The sequence below is a fragment of the Kwoniella dendrophila genome, chromosome 7 (genome assembly GCF_036810415.1).
Source record: "Kwoniella dendrophila CBS 6074 chromosome 7, complete sequence".
Taxonomy (NCBI): Eukaryota; Fungi; Basidiomycota; class Tremellomycetes; order Tremellales; family Cryptococcaceae; genus Kwoniella; species Kwoniella dendrophila.
The window spans coordinates 191,497-207,873 of NC_089482.1; the positions used below are offsets into that span (position 1 = coordinate 191,497).

Here is a 16,377-nt window from a genome sequence, read left to right on the forward strand (position 1 = left end):
TTGAAGGCTGACCTGATAATCACAACAGGATTCTCCCAATAACTCGGTCAACATCTATGATTTTTCTGGGTGATAGAAATGAGCATCTGGATTTTCTTGTGTGATGGAAATGGGAGTAAATTTAAGACTAAAAATAATATATTTTACAAAGAATGCTGTGAAGACGTTATGATGACCTTAAGAGCTGAAAATCATGCATTGTGTGTCTCAAGAGTGCTTTCCGCAGACGAGGTTTTTTAGTGAACACCGATAGCCAGCTTTGCCTTTAATAAAGCACCTTTGATGATGAAGCGCGTTTATCGGTACAAAAATACCATTATATTTGTTGCATTCCATCACTAACAGTATATTATACTACACCGCCACCACCTCTTCTAGTACCTTTACTATAAGGATTTTTCTCTGCATCACCTATAGGACCTCTAGAAGCAGCAGCAGCGGAAGCTCTGGTGACTCTTCTTGGTGTGGAATCAGCTGGTGGAGGAGGTGCTAAACGAGGTTGAGTTTGAATACCACCTGAACGTAAGATAGGTGGAGGTGGTGGAGGCGGTAAGAAATCTGAAGATGATTGCCATTGACCTGATGAAGGGTGTGATAAGGAGAATGTTTTAGGTGGTGTTGATTGTCTAGGAAGTGAAGGTTGTTGAGCAATAGGAGAAGAATACGGTCGGGATTGCTGTTGTTGTGGTGGTTGGTGGTATTGCTGAGTTTGAGAAGGAGCAGGTGAAGGTGAATGAGAATGTGAAAGGGTAGATTCGGAGAATGATACATTTTGGAATTGTTTGGTTATTTGCCTACATTTGTAAAAAGAATAGTCAGCTTTAACTTACTAGATCTGATGGAGACCTAGCGATAAGAAAGCTTACCCAATATCTGCTCTTCTAGAATTAAGGAATTGAGTACAAGTGCCTTTGAATTGATTCAACATATCCGCGAAAGAATTATAGAATTTTATGCCTTCTTCAGCATTATCAACTATTTCTCTCCATTTCCAATATGCTAAATCCATATCTTGCAATTTCCTCTCACGTTCTTTGACAACTGGATCATCTTTACGCTCAGATAAGAATGCCTCGTTTTGACCCTATTCAGACGATATCAGCTTCGCGTAATGTATACAAAGAAATTTTTTTGAGCTTACTCTGATGTGTTCAAGCAATGCATCTTGTTTACCACCCTCAGCATTCATCTCTTCTCTGATACGATCATATTTCTCTAAGCTTCGACCGAAAAGATCTTCGAACCATTCTGTCTTCACATCTCCTGTACCGCCATGTGCTAGTCTGGTGGCTTCAGTCAAAACAGCAGGTCGGATATCATCTGCAGCAGCAATATTCTTGGCTTCATTAACTAATCTTGCTCGATGAGAAATATTGTCGTCAAGCTCTTCAAGTGAAGCTCTGATAGGTCTCACGGAAGGTGGTAAGGATGAGTATCCGTTACTCGAAGATGAAGTCGAAGGTACATAGTCGTTAATGTAGTCCTAATCGCGGGAGTTAGCCTTCGATTATCCTTACCAGTTCAACATAACTCACCTCTCCGCCCGAGAGGGTTTCGATGAGTTGACCCCACTCCTCCCATTTCTGCCTGACTGTACCGTCACTAGCGGAAGCCTGCCTTATGGTATTGTCGTACTGTTGAGCTGTTGCAATGAGTGGTTGATTTGCGATGTGTGATGGCGGACGACTACTTTGCAGTTCAGGTTGTCTAGTAAGGAGGGTTTCGTTTTCTGTAGCTTCTTGATCTAGAATATCCATAGCCTGGTCCGTGTATTAGCTTGAGTCTTACGGTTAATCGTGCCTCCAACGGTGACATACCTCATTCAATGATTGCGCATTGGCCTGCGACAACCTTGTGACTTCACTCAAGAGATGCTTTATTCTATCTACACCACCTGCTGCATCGACCTCTTCAGCCTTCTTGAGTAGAGACGGTGGCAGACCAACAGGTTTTTCAAGAGCTTGTATCGATCCGGGAAGATTCAACGATTGAAGAGTGCTAAAGCTTAAAGTCAGCTTATGAATTAAGTACCTCAGTTTCGACAGCTTACCTAGCAGCCACGCCATCCAACTCCTCCCTTTTGCCATCCAACTCCCTGACCAGTGTATCTTTCCTGTCGTCGTATATACCTATTCATTGTCAGTCGTGAATTCCATATCAATGAACAGCTGCAGTAACTTACTGAGAGCAAGATGTACACCATATGGTACAAGAGCACTGAACAACGCCGGCATACCAGCTCCACCACTCATTAACCAAGCAATTGGATCAGAAATCTCACTTGGGATAGCAACTTTGACCATTCCGACTCCGTTTATAGGGGCAAGCTGATTTGCCGGAGGAATAGGTGAAACATATACAAGATCATTATCTCTTACAGCTCTTTCAAGAGAAGACTTGATAGCTGATTGCAGGTTCTGTCGGATTGATGATGTCAGTTCTGTCATGATAATGGAGAAGAAAACACGTTACCCACTTTCAAGTCCGAAATGACAGAATCCGCTACACCCTTCTTGCCAGCATCTAAACCTTTCTTCGTTAAACCTTCTGCAACCCTTAGTCTCGCTATTTCTTCTCCGTATCTGCTCTTCTCTAGATCTTCTTGACTAAGCCTGTATTGTGCTGCAGCTTCAAAATGAGATTGCTTCACCGTTATATGAGAGATCCAGTTCTGCGCAGAAGAATCAGTTACTGATAATGAGCCTGCTTATCTGAGGCACAAGATGGGTACTGACCATAGGAAAGAAGGATGAAGATGGATAATCTGTTCCATTCATTGATGTCAAAGCAGCTTTGTAGTATTCCGAGACTTTCATCGATAATTTACCGATCAAACCGTTCTTATAGGTCCCCTCTATCATGGCAATGTAATGTATCAGCTAGACCAGGCGAATTGCTGCAGAAGTTAGCTAGCTCACGAAGTACAGCTTGTTGCCAATAACATTCTTGAGCTTCAGCTAAAACGAATTCCTTGATTGTACCTAAGAATGATTCGGACATATCGTATCCTGCTGCATGTGGAGATGAGAGTTCAGTTTGAAGAGTTGGCAATATATTCTTGATTAGGTATTCAAGTACACCCGCTGCAGACTGAATAGAAACCATGTGAGCTTTTGTCAACCATTGCGAAGGAGAAAGCTCACAGTAAGATATCCTAAAGCCCTTTTGATACCTTCTGCTTCGGCTCTTCTCTCAGCAGCAGCCATAGAAGCGTATAATCCAGCAATATTGAAAAGTACACTTGCTCTTTCAAACGTTACGGAAGCTAAAGATATAGGTGCATCAGGAGTTAAAGAATATGTAGGTGGGAATGGAAGATGATATGTGAATTGTAGTGATATATCTGAAGGGAATTTAGTCGATAAGAAAGAAAGTTGAGCATGATATCTATGGAGACGTATTAATCAGCTTTGAGGTCATGTTTGAAGTTTGTCGGGATAGATGAGATACCTCATTAAACCTCTGACTATCTCAGGATGACCCTCAGCTTTAGCTTCTACCCATTCTTTCCTCATTGATACTAAAGCTTCTACATCTTTCTTAAATGCTTCAGGATGTGCATCTCGAAAGTGAGTCGAGATATAATTTAACAAATGTTGAGAGAAAGAGGGAAGAGGTAATGCTCTTTTAGTCGGTACAGCAAGGAAGTTTGACTATTTGATCATATGGTCAGCTGCAAGTCTTTCGCTAATCGATGAAAGGCAAGTTTCAGCTCACCATATTGAATGCTACGTGCTACAGTCCGCACTACACTATGCGCAAGAAAAGCAAGTTGATGAAAGGAAAAGAAAGCAATGATCAAAATGTAGCAGGTTTGTTTTCGTCATTAAGTTACCGTCCGTTGCATTCCAGGAGTGGAGGTATCTTTAGACAACAGAGTGGCGGCGAACTTTAGTCGTTGAAGGTGTTTCAAAGAGGCTTCTTTACGCCTATCTGACACTTATTAGCTGTTGCTGCTTTGAAAGTCATCAGGCATGGAATCGTCTGTCTCTTCATCGTGTTTTTGTCACTTCTATGCATAGACACAGTTTACAGCAAGATGATTGACATACGATCAGGCAGTATTTACTACCCCCACATACACGATACCATCAACATCCTCCACTTTACCTCTCCTTATCAATTAGTGTTACGCGTCAACTTTCTTTTGACTTTTGATTTTGCTTTTCTTCTTTCCACACTTTGACTTCTTTGCCTTCAGCTCTTGTAGCAGAAAACGTAGTCTGGGAAGTTCAGGAAGATGTCTCAATCCCCTTTAGCTCGTACAACGAGAAAATCTTTACCTGCATTTTCACATGCACCATCAAAATTATCTAAATCTCATTCATCAAGAGAATTAGCTGAAATTGATTCACCTATATCAACTCCCTCTTCTTCCTCCACAAATTCCAAACCACTTTTATCAACTCCTTTACAAGAGACACCAGTCAAATACAGAAATGTCGCTATTACATCAACACCAAATCATGGAACTCCAATCACACCAAAATTACATTATTCACCTTATGCATTATCAACACCACCACAAGGTATAAGTAAAAGTTCAAGTATACCTTTTGACATGGTCGCTTCAGCAAAAGCTGCGAAAAGAGCTGAAGAAGATAGAAGATCAAGTACACCTATACCATCATCTAGCATAATACAGAAGAAAAGATATATAAGGAAGAAACCTATTTGGCAAAGGTTAGCTTTAGTTTACGTGTCCGTTTTCATAGACCACAAATAATCAAGCTGATTAGACTAATTTTATCGTTATTGTCAGAATAACTTCAATTCCCTCAACGATATACGATAAACTCGCTTATGCTTCGCCTAATTCAATATATGATATATTACCTGATGAACATTTAGCGAATCCGATATCTTTAGGTATACATACTATACATTATTTATTGGTTTATCCTCTTTTTGCGCATAAGGATGAATATCAAAGCGTGTTAAGAAGTAATAGAGAGCCTAGTGGAGTTACGGGAAGATGGGATAGATGGGAAAATGAAGGCAAACCGAAAGGTGTTGGGTTGATCAGTGGTTGGTCAGTAAGTTGATACATGATTGTCCACCAAAGTATAACAATCAACTCACCTTATAATTTATATCAGAGATATATTATCCTCGTTTTACTTTTACTCCTATCAGTTGGTAATGCTGCATACCTATTCTCAAGATTTAGAACATATGATATGCAACTTCGATCAGTAAGCTAGGAATACCCCGTCTTTCAGGCTGAGAACGACAAGCTTATATATCATTTTCAACAGGGTGCAGAACCTATTCATTCTCCACATGCATCGCCAGTACCTGCACCTAAAGTAAAACCCGAACGGGAAGATGATGTATTCGCAAATGCTGATGCACAAGCGTCTAAAGGGGAAGCTGGTCTGCCAAAATATGCTAAGATGATAGGTAAAGCTTTATGGTTTATTGTTAAGTTCTCGTTGTATGTTCTACCTCTAGTCAAATATCTACGATATATGATGTAGCTAATATTTCAGAACAGCTATTCAATTCTACCAGCATTTGGTAAACCTCAAGCGAATGCGCCAAAATTGAACTCTTTAGGGTCTGCTAATGATAAAATTCAATGTTTGAGAGTATGGGATCCACCTGAATTTTGCTTATCATTCTTTTGGTGAGTCCTGAGTCGTGAAAAGAAATGGATCTATTACGTATTGAATGAACCAGACCAGAGCAAATGACTGAGTTTTGGTTTTTCTAACCTCCTTAAATCAGTGCATTCCCACCAATCTCACCAATCTTAACACATTTATTAGTCCCATTACATCCAATTTATACACCATTATTACATTTATCAACAACATTCTTATTATCACAATTATCAATTTTCTTTAAACAATTAATCAAAGATCGTATGTTGTTAAGTGCGGAAGTTATGAGAGAATATGATCAAAGATTTGTGTATAAAAGAGTTTTTGCAAATAGGGTTGATAGAGGAGTTGGAACAAATGAATGTAAGTTTACTTCTATGGTTTCAACTGTTTCTTTGTTGAAAGCCGTTCTCAAGTTATTTACTTGATAGAAGCTGACGATGGGTATTGAATCTAGCTGAAACTATTTGGTAAACCAAAAATACCATTGAAATCATGGTCGAGTCAAATGGGGCTCTTTGCGAAAACATGGTCAGAATAACATATCTAGTTCATGGTTCCAATAACTAGAGCATTAATTCAAACGTGTCACAAGTAATACTTTATCATTCTTCCTATATGAAGATTAATTTATCACTATCATGCATTTTTTCAGTATGTATCATCGTGTCGTTATTTCATAGCATTTCATGTATTCCTTCTTCTTCATGAGGTATAATAATATTCTATAACTTGGATGATATGTGTTTTTCAGGATGGTTTTTTCTTTTGACTCAGATCTGATGTTCTATATTTTCAAATTTTTCCAACGTTCGAGGTGAAGGTGGAGTTTTATACATTCTTTCTTGATTTAACTGAAAAGGTGATTTACCCTTTGTACTTCGCTTGTTATTGTTGGAGATGATCTTGATTGGATATTCGAAGGAGAAGGTGATAATCTATCTAGTGGAGTTAAATCAGATATTGAATTGGGGACTAATGGATTGTTAGGTATGATATTTGATGAATTCATGATTGGTGTATTTTGATCCTGATCATCGTTCAAATTCTGATTTTGGGGGATAAATTGATCGTTACTGATTTTTGGTGTTTGGGACTGAGATGTGCCTGTATTACTTTGTGCGTCACCATTACCATTAATTTCGTTATTGGTGTCATTGATTCGAGGTGAGTTATCGATAGAAGTTGAAGTGGAAGATAGTATCAATATTCCTACTTCATTGATTGCTGATATGAGTGATTGACCTGATTCGTCTATTGAATGTAAGAATCTAAGAAGTTCTTTACATAGCTACACGTATGATATAAACATGTCAGTCCATGGATTAATACAGGAGTGAGATTGACTTACATGAAACTCTTTGGCTTTAATAGCTAATCTCAATAATCGTATCGTGTCCTGAGGAAACGCATCAAATGTTAATGATCAATGATAGGGAATTCGATGAACATGACCCTAACTAGTCTGTCAAGTTGTACATTATATACATTAAATGAAAGCAGAATTGGATGGGAGATTTACTCACATCAATATCGAATTTTTCTTCTCTTACAGGTTCAGGACCATTTTCTGCTGACTCTTCTTGATCAGATAAAGAATGTAAAACCAATAAATAACTGGCAGCAGTTTTTAATTTTTTTTGATCTAGACATAATTCGAATAAATATCTTGGTGAACCGACTAAATTAAATAATAAATTCCATCTATCAAATTCAATTTTCCTTGCACAACTGACTACTATATCTAAAGATGAGTTAAAATGGTCTAAAAATTGAATGACTGATGATAAAATACCATATCTATCATCGATCATTTCATCAGTATCTGAAACCGATGAGATGATTCGATGATCATCTTCTTCATCTTTATCTGCATTTATCTCCTTATTCTTGATACTTGTGAGTGAAGAAGTGGACGTGGATGACGCTAATTTAGATATTTCATCTTCTAAAACAGAATGTAGTAAAATTTCCAAAGAATGTGAAAAATAAACTAAATTTTCGTAATGTTTTGATAAAACCAGAGCATTCATCAAACTTGACGGTGAAAAAGATAGATGATATTTCAAAAATTGCGGTAAGAACAAATGCGTTGACGTTGATATCTTATATATTGTCCATGATAATTTGATTGACAAATCTGGATCAACACCAATTATTATTGCTTTGTCCATTAGAATCGCTACCAAGAATTGAGAATCGTATTATAGTCATGTTAGCAATCATTCATCCTGATTCTTTTGACAGGACGATAATTGCGGCTGAGGTACATGATCCTGATCGTACAAAGAAACAGGGTAAACTCACACAAAGGATAAAAATCTAATCTCAACTTAACACTCTCTTCAACTTCTTCATAACTATCACTAGTACTATCAACTCTAGTGGCTTCAATAGTTAAGGCATCTAACCATACTCTCATATTTTGACCGTCATATCCCCAGAGCGAATTTTCTAGAGTAGCTACACCGTGTAAATGTGTCCAATATAATTCGATCCTATCTGCAAGAATTTGCATATCGTATCGTACTTCATCCGTTTTGGCCTACAGACACAATACGATATATCAGCTAAATCCCACTAGTCGACCTCAACGATAATGGTATAGCTTACTCTTCTCGGCCGAAGCAAGACAAGTTTACCATCAACCAGGAAAATAATTGTAGCAACTATCAAATCATCTGCTGGATCACCTAGATCTAAACAATGATGCATAAACATGTCAATCAATCAATCTCTTATGACGTTAAGAAATTAAACAGTATGACTTACTTTTCTGTGCTAAAGGTATCATCCAACTCATACCTCTTACTCTATTTGGTACCTGTACTATACCTCTAAAACTAATGCTTCCACATAAATGTAATTTGATTGAAGTTTGGGTAGGTAAGATCAAAAAGTGATATAGGTTATTATCCGCTGTATAAACCAGCAGAGAATTATCTAATAAAGTCATTACTAGAACAGGTGAAGGTAAAGTTTGAGTATGTAATACTTCTGTTAAATCTGAATCCCGTGAATATAGTCGAATCTGACCAGACAACAACATCCTTGTCAGTCAGAAATTTTGATGAGAGTGTATATGGTAGAAACAGGAATATGGCACACTCCAGCTCACTTGATGAGTTTTCTCTATATCAATGGCAGCAATCAAAACATGATGAAACCACAATAAACCACCTCTAACAGTAAATTCCCTTTCTTGTCTTTCATCAGGAAACAATTTCCACCTTCCGGAAGAAGCAGAGTAGTGTGTCAAACCTTTCCTGCCAGCTACAGCTATTAGTTTGCCATCAGATGATATGGATGCATAACGCAAAGGCCAATTTGTCGCTATGTATGCAGAGGGTATCTAAATATAAGGGTAAAATCAGGTCTCCAAAATGCTTTAAATTCATCCCTATACGAACTTACCTTGATACTCTGCCACACATCTGATTCAGGATTAATGACACTCATATCAGGTTGATCAGCGCCTCTGTAGACCAATACACGATCATCCATCTGTAAGAAAGCATATCTAGTGTTATCCTACCGAAATAATCAGCTACAATCCTATTTTGATGAAATGACTACAATGCTTACGGGTGACTGCTGACTGGTCGTAGCGCTTTTTACGAAAGACACAACTTCTATCTGAGGACCATGATCAAGTCCGGGGCGTAAGAGAAATAATTCCAAATTGCCAGGTACCCAGAACTATCGTATGTCAACATGATAATCATGATTACAATACTAGCAGGTATTTTACTTACTAGATCAAGAACCCCTGCCGGTTTTTCATTCTGTTCCTCATCCTCATCCTTGATCCCCCATCCACCTAATCTACCACCCATACTCCATGCCGCCCAGCCCCGTTCATATCCTACAGCTAAGCAATATCCGTCTCCTGTCCAGGCGAGGCTTGTCACAAGTCCTGGGGAAGAGTCTGCACCATCAAACCATAAAATTAATCATTCAGAATTACATCAAACTAATGAGGCAAGAGGTTTCTCCAGTACTTACTCAGATTCGCTGACATCCTCAAATCCAGGGTATGTGACAGTTTCGGTTGACCAGGATAAGGTGGTAAAGATATTATATTGACTTTTCCGCTAGTTGCACGAGTACCCGTGAAGTTCAGCTTGGTTTCAAACCGTAGTATGAAGTATAATAACTGACCTTGACAAACCAACAGCTATCAAGCCGAATCTAGGATTGACAGAAACTTGTTGTGCGTGATCTTCTATTTCCTTTTCTTCATCGTCGTTAATGTTTAGATCTTCCATTAGACCTAAAGCATCCACATCTTTCTTTTTGGTACCAGCATTTGATTGTTGTTGTTTAGGTGGAGGATGTATTCTTATACCTAAATATTTCGGACTATTCACTAATTGTAGTCTCTGTGAATCTGATGGATTTTGCAAATATGATATCAATTGTTTAGACTGATACATTATGTATAATCTGCCATCCCTATTCAATAATGTATACATGACTGGTAAACCTGGTATTCTAAATACACATAATTCTTTTGATATAGGTATATCAGCATAATATGGTGATAGCCATTCTTTTGCATTTTGCAAATCCCATATTGAGCATTCTGTTTGACTCTGACCTTGTGAATTGGAATCGACGCCGTCCAAAGGTGGTGGTGGAAAATGTGATCCAACAGGTGATAGTAATTGACTTGGTATTGGATATGGAACACTTAAGATTGATGGTGGATGTTTCAGTAATAGTAAAAGGTTGTGTTGTTGTGTAATTAAAGATTCACATTGTCCCATTATAAATGCTGTACCCAACGATTTTAATTCCCAGCCCATCACAACATCACCTTCACCTGGTCCTGGATTTGATGGTCCAGGTGAATCATATGATGGTCTAGATGTAGACACAAGTTGATAGAATAGTAGATGTGATGTACTAGTCTGCAATATATCATCAAGTCAGTCAGCTGAGATAGATAAATACCTTGAAGCCTCATCAGCTTACCAGAATGATCAGACCCCGTCCGTCATGTGCCCAAAAGACATCAACGTTAATCCCAAATCTATCTATACTACCTTGAGTTCTGATTACCACAGCTTGTAGAACGGTAGGCTATTCCAACAGTCAGATTAGCTGGTTGATAGATGTCGCCTAGAAAATAAATCGATACTCACCCTAACATCCCATACACCTAGACCATTCTCAGTGAGACTGACGAAGAAGTTACCTTTTCTACTTGATTTTACCCGTAAGATAGGTTTATCGTCTAATGGTGAAGGGGTATTCACCAGTCGAGTAGTAGCTGTTGGCCAGTACATATTGTCGGTTCCAGTGCCGAGATTCCAAAATTGATGATTACAATATGTGCACTGATTTTATCAAGTATCTAACTCATAAGACATTGTTGTTGATGATGAGCAGACACCTTGACGTGAACCCGAAACGTCTCTACGTCTCGGCTTAACGTGAACCGAGCAAACTACAGGCGGTGAGTGCCGCCATGGCCGTAACCCGGTAGATATATATATATAGATAGCTTAAGCTTCGGTCTAGCGTCAATGCAGATACTACATGATGAAGAGGGTTTTAACCTTTCGCGAATGAACATATCAATGAGGTTGACTTATATAAAACAACGATAGCAATGATTGAAGTTCATGACCATATACTGGAACTGGTATTCTGCAATCTTGGGCTACCAGAGCTACTCGCTTGTTCCGGTACTTGTAAACGTTTTAATACGATAATAACTTCTTCTGCTCAAATACAGCTATTCCTTTATAAACAACTTGTAGGACATACCTTCGTATCAACTCCTAGTCAGGTCAAGAATAATCAACTACCAGGATCTGGGCAGAAGAAGCGATCATATAAAGAACAGCTTTCTAGACTTTTACAAACAGAACACCATTTATCAAACTTTCATGCATGTCTAAACGAGTTCAAATTGCCAGAATATGAAGCGATATGTGCTATAGGTGAAGAATGTATTATCACTTCAGATGAAAGGATGGGTAACGTTCCGACCGAGGATCAGCCAGATTGTACATTGATAACTGTTTGGAAGATTGAGGGGGGGAAAGATCTGAAATTTAAACCATTGAAAGTGGATTTTCAACCTCATTCAATTCATGAATACGCAGCTGTAGATATTGAAAATAACATTATCATTTGCTTAGAAAGTGAAAATGGTCCAAAAGGAGCTAGATATGTAGTTAGATCAATGAAGATATTCGGTGATAATGGAAAGGATTTTGCTGAACCTCATGAATCAGATGAAATGTTACGCAAAGTCAGTTATCCTGCATGGGCTGGAGTACCTCATATCGAATTAGGTACAAATGGTTTATTGGTTATAGATACTCATTTTTCAAAGAAATGGACCAGATGGACAGAAGGCAAAGATCTGAAAGTAAGCATAACTAAACAATTCTGATCGAATCATCCTATAGTAAACTCAATGCTGATCCTATCATAATGGTAAATCTGTATTATTAGTGGGGAACTATAGAAAAACTAGCTTATTGTCCAGTGGGAAATCGTTCGAGATTATATGGATCCGATATTCTAGCTGCTGTAGGCGAATGTCAAATCGACATTATGCAGAACGAAAAATTTAGGTGATTTATCCTTTTTCTGTTTTGTACACGTTCACGGCGCTTCATCCATTCCTGAAAAGTGCTGATTCATTATATTTTGTTTTCATTTTTAGCGACGGAATGACTGGTCCCATCAAAAGAGATTATCTTCTGATCTACCACCTTGATGATCAAACTCGCCATATCCCTTCAAAACCCAGGGTCATTTTGCGAATGCCGTACAGTATAGACGAATGGCCAGGAAAAGTTAGAAGCTATATTAATCAGAAAGAACCAGGAGAAGCGGTTTGGCCAACCAGTTTGACTGATTCAAACAATGGTTGAAGTGATATCATTCAAGTTCCATACGAGGTGATCGATGATTTTACTACAGCCGAACCAGAACAATACGCCTTTTTCATCATGATTGATATTCCACTTCGACATATACGCAAACTCCTCAAGCAGAAAGACCAATCTACTCTACATTCAACTAGCAGTACTGTGCAGACAGATAGCCCCTTACGAATGGGCTCGACAGGATCGTATACCTGCAAGACATCTGGATTCAGTCAGAACGACCAAAACAAAGTCTCTAACCCAAATCAGACTTTACCGGAAATACTCGGAGGTGTTAATGTTTTAACACCGAAGGAATGGCAAAGCAAATCTCTTTATTCTCTCGCAGAAGGTCCAAGTAATACAGGACGACATCCGAAACTTTTCGGTGGTAGAGTTTTCGAAGTCAACAGATGTGGTGGTCGAGGACGATTTCACTTTTCTGATCTCGGTGCCAGAGATTATGGTGGGCATCACAAATCTACATCGCAATTTGATAAAACTTTGGGCGGGCTAGGTAAACCGTTGAACTTACCAAATAACCAAAACAGTAAGGAAAATGTAAGTTTTTTAGTTTATTTCCGCCATGCATGCTACTTTTAGATTCTTATCAGCTCCCGTGATTACGTATTGGCGCTTATATATATCTTCCCATAGGAAAGGGTAGAATTCGATGATCTTACCAAGATGAATGTTATGGGAAGGGAGGAATTTACAAACTATATATCGTATTACACTAAAACTTCTCGCAAGATACCTTCGGGATGTGGACTGAAGAATGTGATTTTCAACGGCGAGAAACTGGTTTTTCACCATGCAGTGAGTTTTCTGTACCGATCCCAAGATAAAACTCGACAGACTCGTTGTTGCCCTTCCGAACTTTATCTGATGTTGCAATTGTTTTATAAAATAGGATGGACAGGTATCGATGCTTGATTTTACCTGATCACGACAATCAAAAGGCGAAGCTGGAGGCGAATAGAGCTTCTATTCCTATACCGTTGCTTTCTTATGCACTCTGTTTCTTTTTTTCCCGTTTATCATGCTTCCTTATCTAATCTCACCTTGAAAATCGTTATCTACCCGCGGTTATCTCCGCCTTTTATACTCGCATGTTGACGTCAGCACGCGTGCGCTAACAGAATTGTCCGAAGAAGCAGAGTTGACTGTAGTCGACTGTAGTTGATCAAACTTATTTTATCATTCAACTTTCAACTCAATTTCAACAATCGTCCTTGAATAATTGAAATCTTTACATCAACCCATGCTCCATTATTGAAAGTCATCATGAAAGGTCTTAACAAGTTCTTGGTCGAATTGATATTTCATAATCTTCCACTCTCCGATCTACTCTCATGTTCTGCAACATGTAAAAAGTATAATAAAATCATCACTTGCTCAACTAAAATTCAACTTTTCCTATATAAACAATTACTTGGTCATACATATATTTCAACCACTAATCATCTTGAATTAATAAGTGACAAACATCTATCTTCAACTCATACAGGTAAAAATGGTAGAAATGCAAGTGAAGAATTGAGTAGATTGTTAGGGACTGAAGATAATTTATTACGTTTTAAACCACATTTGAAATCTTGTAAATTACCTGAAGATCAACATATATGCGCTATAAACGAAAACTGTATCATAACCAGATCCAAATTCTGTGAGAACCTAAAGGTAGATGAAGACGATTTATACACTTTGATCACTATATGGACGTACGAAGATGTGAATGATAATCCATCACAAAAAGGAGGAGAAAGATCATTGAGAGCTCAACCATTAAAAGTAGATTTTAAACCTGCTATAAATGATTGGAATAGTTTGGTTGTAGATATTCAAGATAATATAGTCATATGCGTAGAGGAGTATGCAGCCGAGAATGAAGTTCACGGGCGAAATAGAATCAGGATACTAGACCTTTTCAATCAGGATCAAAATAATAATGGTAGAATGAAATTTCATGAAGCTGACAATATAGTAAAGCAGCATAGTATCTTAGCAATGGGAGCACTTCCGCAAGTGCAACTTGGTAGAGGTGGACTCTTGCTCGTTCAGATTAAACAACAACTTAGATGGTTAAGATGGAATCAAGGTAAATATGCAAAGGTGAGTTTCCTTTTCACGGTTTAGTAAATCAAACATGAAAGGTTGAAGACGTGGAAAACTAAGCAAAGCATTTGAACTTTCAGTGGAATCTACTCGATATACCATCATATAAGGGTAGGTATGATATACCACATGCGCAAATATACGGATCTGAAACACTTGTCATTTTATGTCAATCGATTCTCAATGAATTTAATTCGTATAATCTCTTGGTATACAAGCTGCAAGACCGGAATGAAGACGTACACAAAGAGTGGCTCCCAGAGACAATACTCATGTTACCTAAATCTGCAAAAGAATGGCGACAAGTGGTCAACAATCAAAGTTATTCAGATTTTAACGAATTAGGTCGCAATTTAGAAAATCCTAATCTTTGTCGTTTTCCGTTGAAGAATAGTAATAATGGACGCAGTTCAGTTATTGGAATTGTGTATACGATATTAGACCTAGAAGAATCTTTCAACCTTCCACCACATCTCCAACATGTTTATAATACAAAAACAACTCATCTTGTGATCGATATACCCCTACAAAATCTGAAAAATCTGACTAGAGCTCAAAATCCACCTGATAAACAAAAGGAAAAATCTGCAAGACAAGGTCAAAAACCAATTGAATCAAAAGAGAAACGGACAAATCCCAAACGTGCTTGTCAAATTCATTCAGCTTCAACGCTTTCCTCTTCGATATCAGATGCGGTAGCTGATAGGAACTCAACCAAAGATATCGATCCAGAAGATAAAGATATACCATCATATGTACGCGGGGTGGAGGTTTTGTCGCTCGAAAAATGGGAGAAACTGTCAGTGACGACATACAACATAAGATTGGACAAGAAATGGAATACATTCCCAGATACATTTGGCACGAGATCATTCCAATATTACAGACATCTACACGAAGAAGACAGAATTGAGGGTAACGTTTTGACTGAGCTGTTCAGTAGAAATTACCTTTCAAATACACATAATTACGAAATTGGCAAATATCATACTGTAGGTGGAATGAAACAATTATTGAAGTTGAAGAAGAGTGTCGTGAAAGATACTGTGAGTCTTTAGCAGCTTTCTCTCTCCTGCTTCTTATCGGCGGTGCCAGTAAAGGATTGGTGATCTACTCCGGTGATGTAATTAGGGCTGGCCACAAGCTTATAGCTGTTTGTTCTTTGAACGCGATAATGCAGGCACGACTTCGTCCTTCGAAGTTCACTTCGTTCTACGGTGTTGGCAAGGACTTTGAAGGGAAACATGCTCTCTTTACTTCTTATAGAGGGTGCTACGAAAACAAATTACCTGCAAGAGGTTTGATCAAGAGGGTAATTTTAATGGTGAACAATTGGTATTTGAACATGAAGTGAGTTAAACTAAAAATCTCTACTGCCAGCAATACATATTGCAGAGGACGTTAGTGATAATTGACAAACAATTTGCTCAGAACGGATGGGTAACAATCCTTGATTTCGCTGGATGAGAGTACAGAGATGATCGTTGTTGAATAACCATATAATATGGTATATATATTTGTATATGATGATAAATACTTTGAATGCCGATGTGCGCATATGCTATCATTATATGCCAATATGTCTCTCCAGCTTCGAATTTTAAAGCAGAAATCAGAAACCATACATATACATATACATCGTTATTCAACTATAAGCAGCCAAATGAGTATAACAATACTGATAGGAAAGAACTATTTACGAGCAGAGCCAAGTACGAGAAAGGACCGAACAAGAGAAGCAATGAAATGACGAATCATAGACT

General features: G+C 38.2%; 6 protein-coding genes across 6 annotated transcripts; 4 read left to right on the forward strand and 2 right to left on the reverse strand.

Annotated features, from left to right (window-relative positions):
* Positions 1 to 349: 349 nt before the first annotated feature.
* On the reverse strand, positions 350 to 3,720 carry L201_005310 (pH-response regulator protein palA/RIM20; the record flags this gene model as incomplete). Its single annotated transcript, XM_066221043.1, has 13 exons — positions 350 to 794; positions 867 to 1,084; positions 1,142 to 1,483; positions 1,536 to 1,760; positions 1,818 to 1,998; positions 2,051 to 2,129; positions 2,183 to 2,417; positions 2,477 to 2,671; positions 2,736 to 2,854; positions 2,919 to 3,090; positions 3,144 to 3,387; positions 3,451 to 3,653; positions 3,718 to 3,720. 13 exons carry the CDS (start codon positions 3,718 to 3,720, stop codon positions 350 to 352), a joined length of 2,661 nt encoding a protein of 886 aa, XP_066077140.1.
* A 520-nt stretch (positions 3,721 to 4,240) lies between these two features.
* Positions 4,241 to 6,080, forward strand: L201_005311 (uncharacterized protein; the record flags this gene model as incomplete). The annotated part of the gene is made up of 7 exons (XM_066221044.1): positions 4,241 to 4,683; positions 4,763 to 5,036; positions 5,100 to 5,195; positions 5,259 to 5,437; positions 5,498 to 5,629; positions 5,731 to 5,969; positions 6,064 to 6,080. 7 exons carry the CDS (start codon positions 4,241 to 4,243, stop codon positions 6,078 to 6,080), a joined length of 1,380 nt encoding a protein of 459 aa, XP_066077141.1.
* A 299-nt stretch (positions 6,081 to 6,379) lies between these two features.
* Positions 6,380 to 10,897, reverse strand: L201_005312 (uncharacterized protein; the record flags this gene model as incomplete). The annotated part of the gene is made up of 15 exons (XM_066221045.1): positions 6,380 to 6,393; positions 6,462 to 6,897; positions 6,958 to 7,005; positions 7,133 to 7,788; positions 7,914 to 8,151; positions 8,220 to 8,305; positions 8,379 to 8,637; positions 8,725 to 8,958; positions 9,021 to 9,137; positions 9,192 to 9,305; positions 9,362 to 9,534; positions 9,612 to 9,700; positions 9,768 to 10,519; positions 10,584 to 10,691; positions 10,754 to 10,897. The coding sequence occupies 15 exons, from the start codon at positions 10,895 to 10,897 to the stop codon at positions 6,380 to 6,382; spliced, it is 3,468 nt and encodes a 1,155-aa protein (XP_066077142.1).
* Positions 10,898 to 11,223: 326 nt separating this feature from the next.
* On the forward strand, positions 11,224 to 12,502 carry L201_005313 (uncharacterized protein; the record flags this gene model as incomplete). Its single annotated transcript, XM_066221046.1, has 3 exons — positions 11,224 to 11,991; positions 12,078 to 12,199; positions 12,292 to 12,502. 3 exons carry the CDS (start codon positions 11,224 to 11,226, stop codon positions 12,500 to 12,502), a joined length of 1,101 nt encoding a protein of 366 aa, XP_066077143.1.
* A 78-nt stretch (positions 12,503 to 12,580) lies between these two features.
* Positions 12,581 to 13,442, forward strand: L201_005314 (uncharacterized protein; the record flags this gene model as incomplete). Its single annotated transcript, XM_066221047.1, has 3 exons — positions 12,581 to 13,057; positions 13,154 to 13,315; positions 13,410 to 13,442. 3 exons carry the CDS (start codon positions 12,581 to 12,583, stop codon positions 13,440 to 13,442), a joined length of 672 nt encoding a protein of 223 aa, XP_066077144.1.
* Positions 13,443 to 13,783: 341 nt separating this feature from the next.
* L201_005315 (uncharacterized protein) lies at positions 13,784 to 16,081 on the forward strand (the record flags this gene model as incomplete). The annotated part of the gene is made up of 4 exons (XM_066221048.1): positions 13,784 to 14,611; positions 14,695 to 15,660; positions 15,881 to 15,964; positions 16,046 to 16,081. The coding sequence occupies 4 exons, from the start codon at positions 13,784 to 13,786 to the stop codon at positions 16,079 to 16,081; spliced, it is 1,914 nt and encodes a 637-aa protein (XP_066077145.1).
* Positions 16,082 to 16,377: the final 296 nt, after the last annotated feature.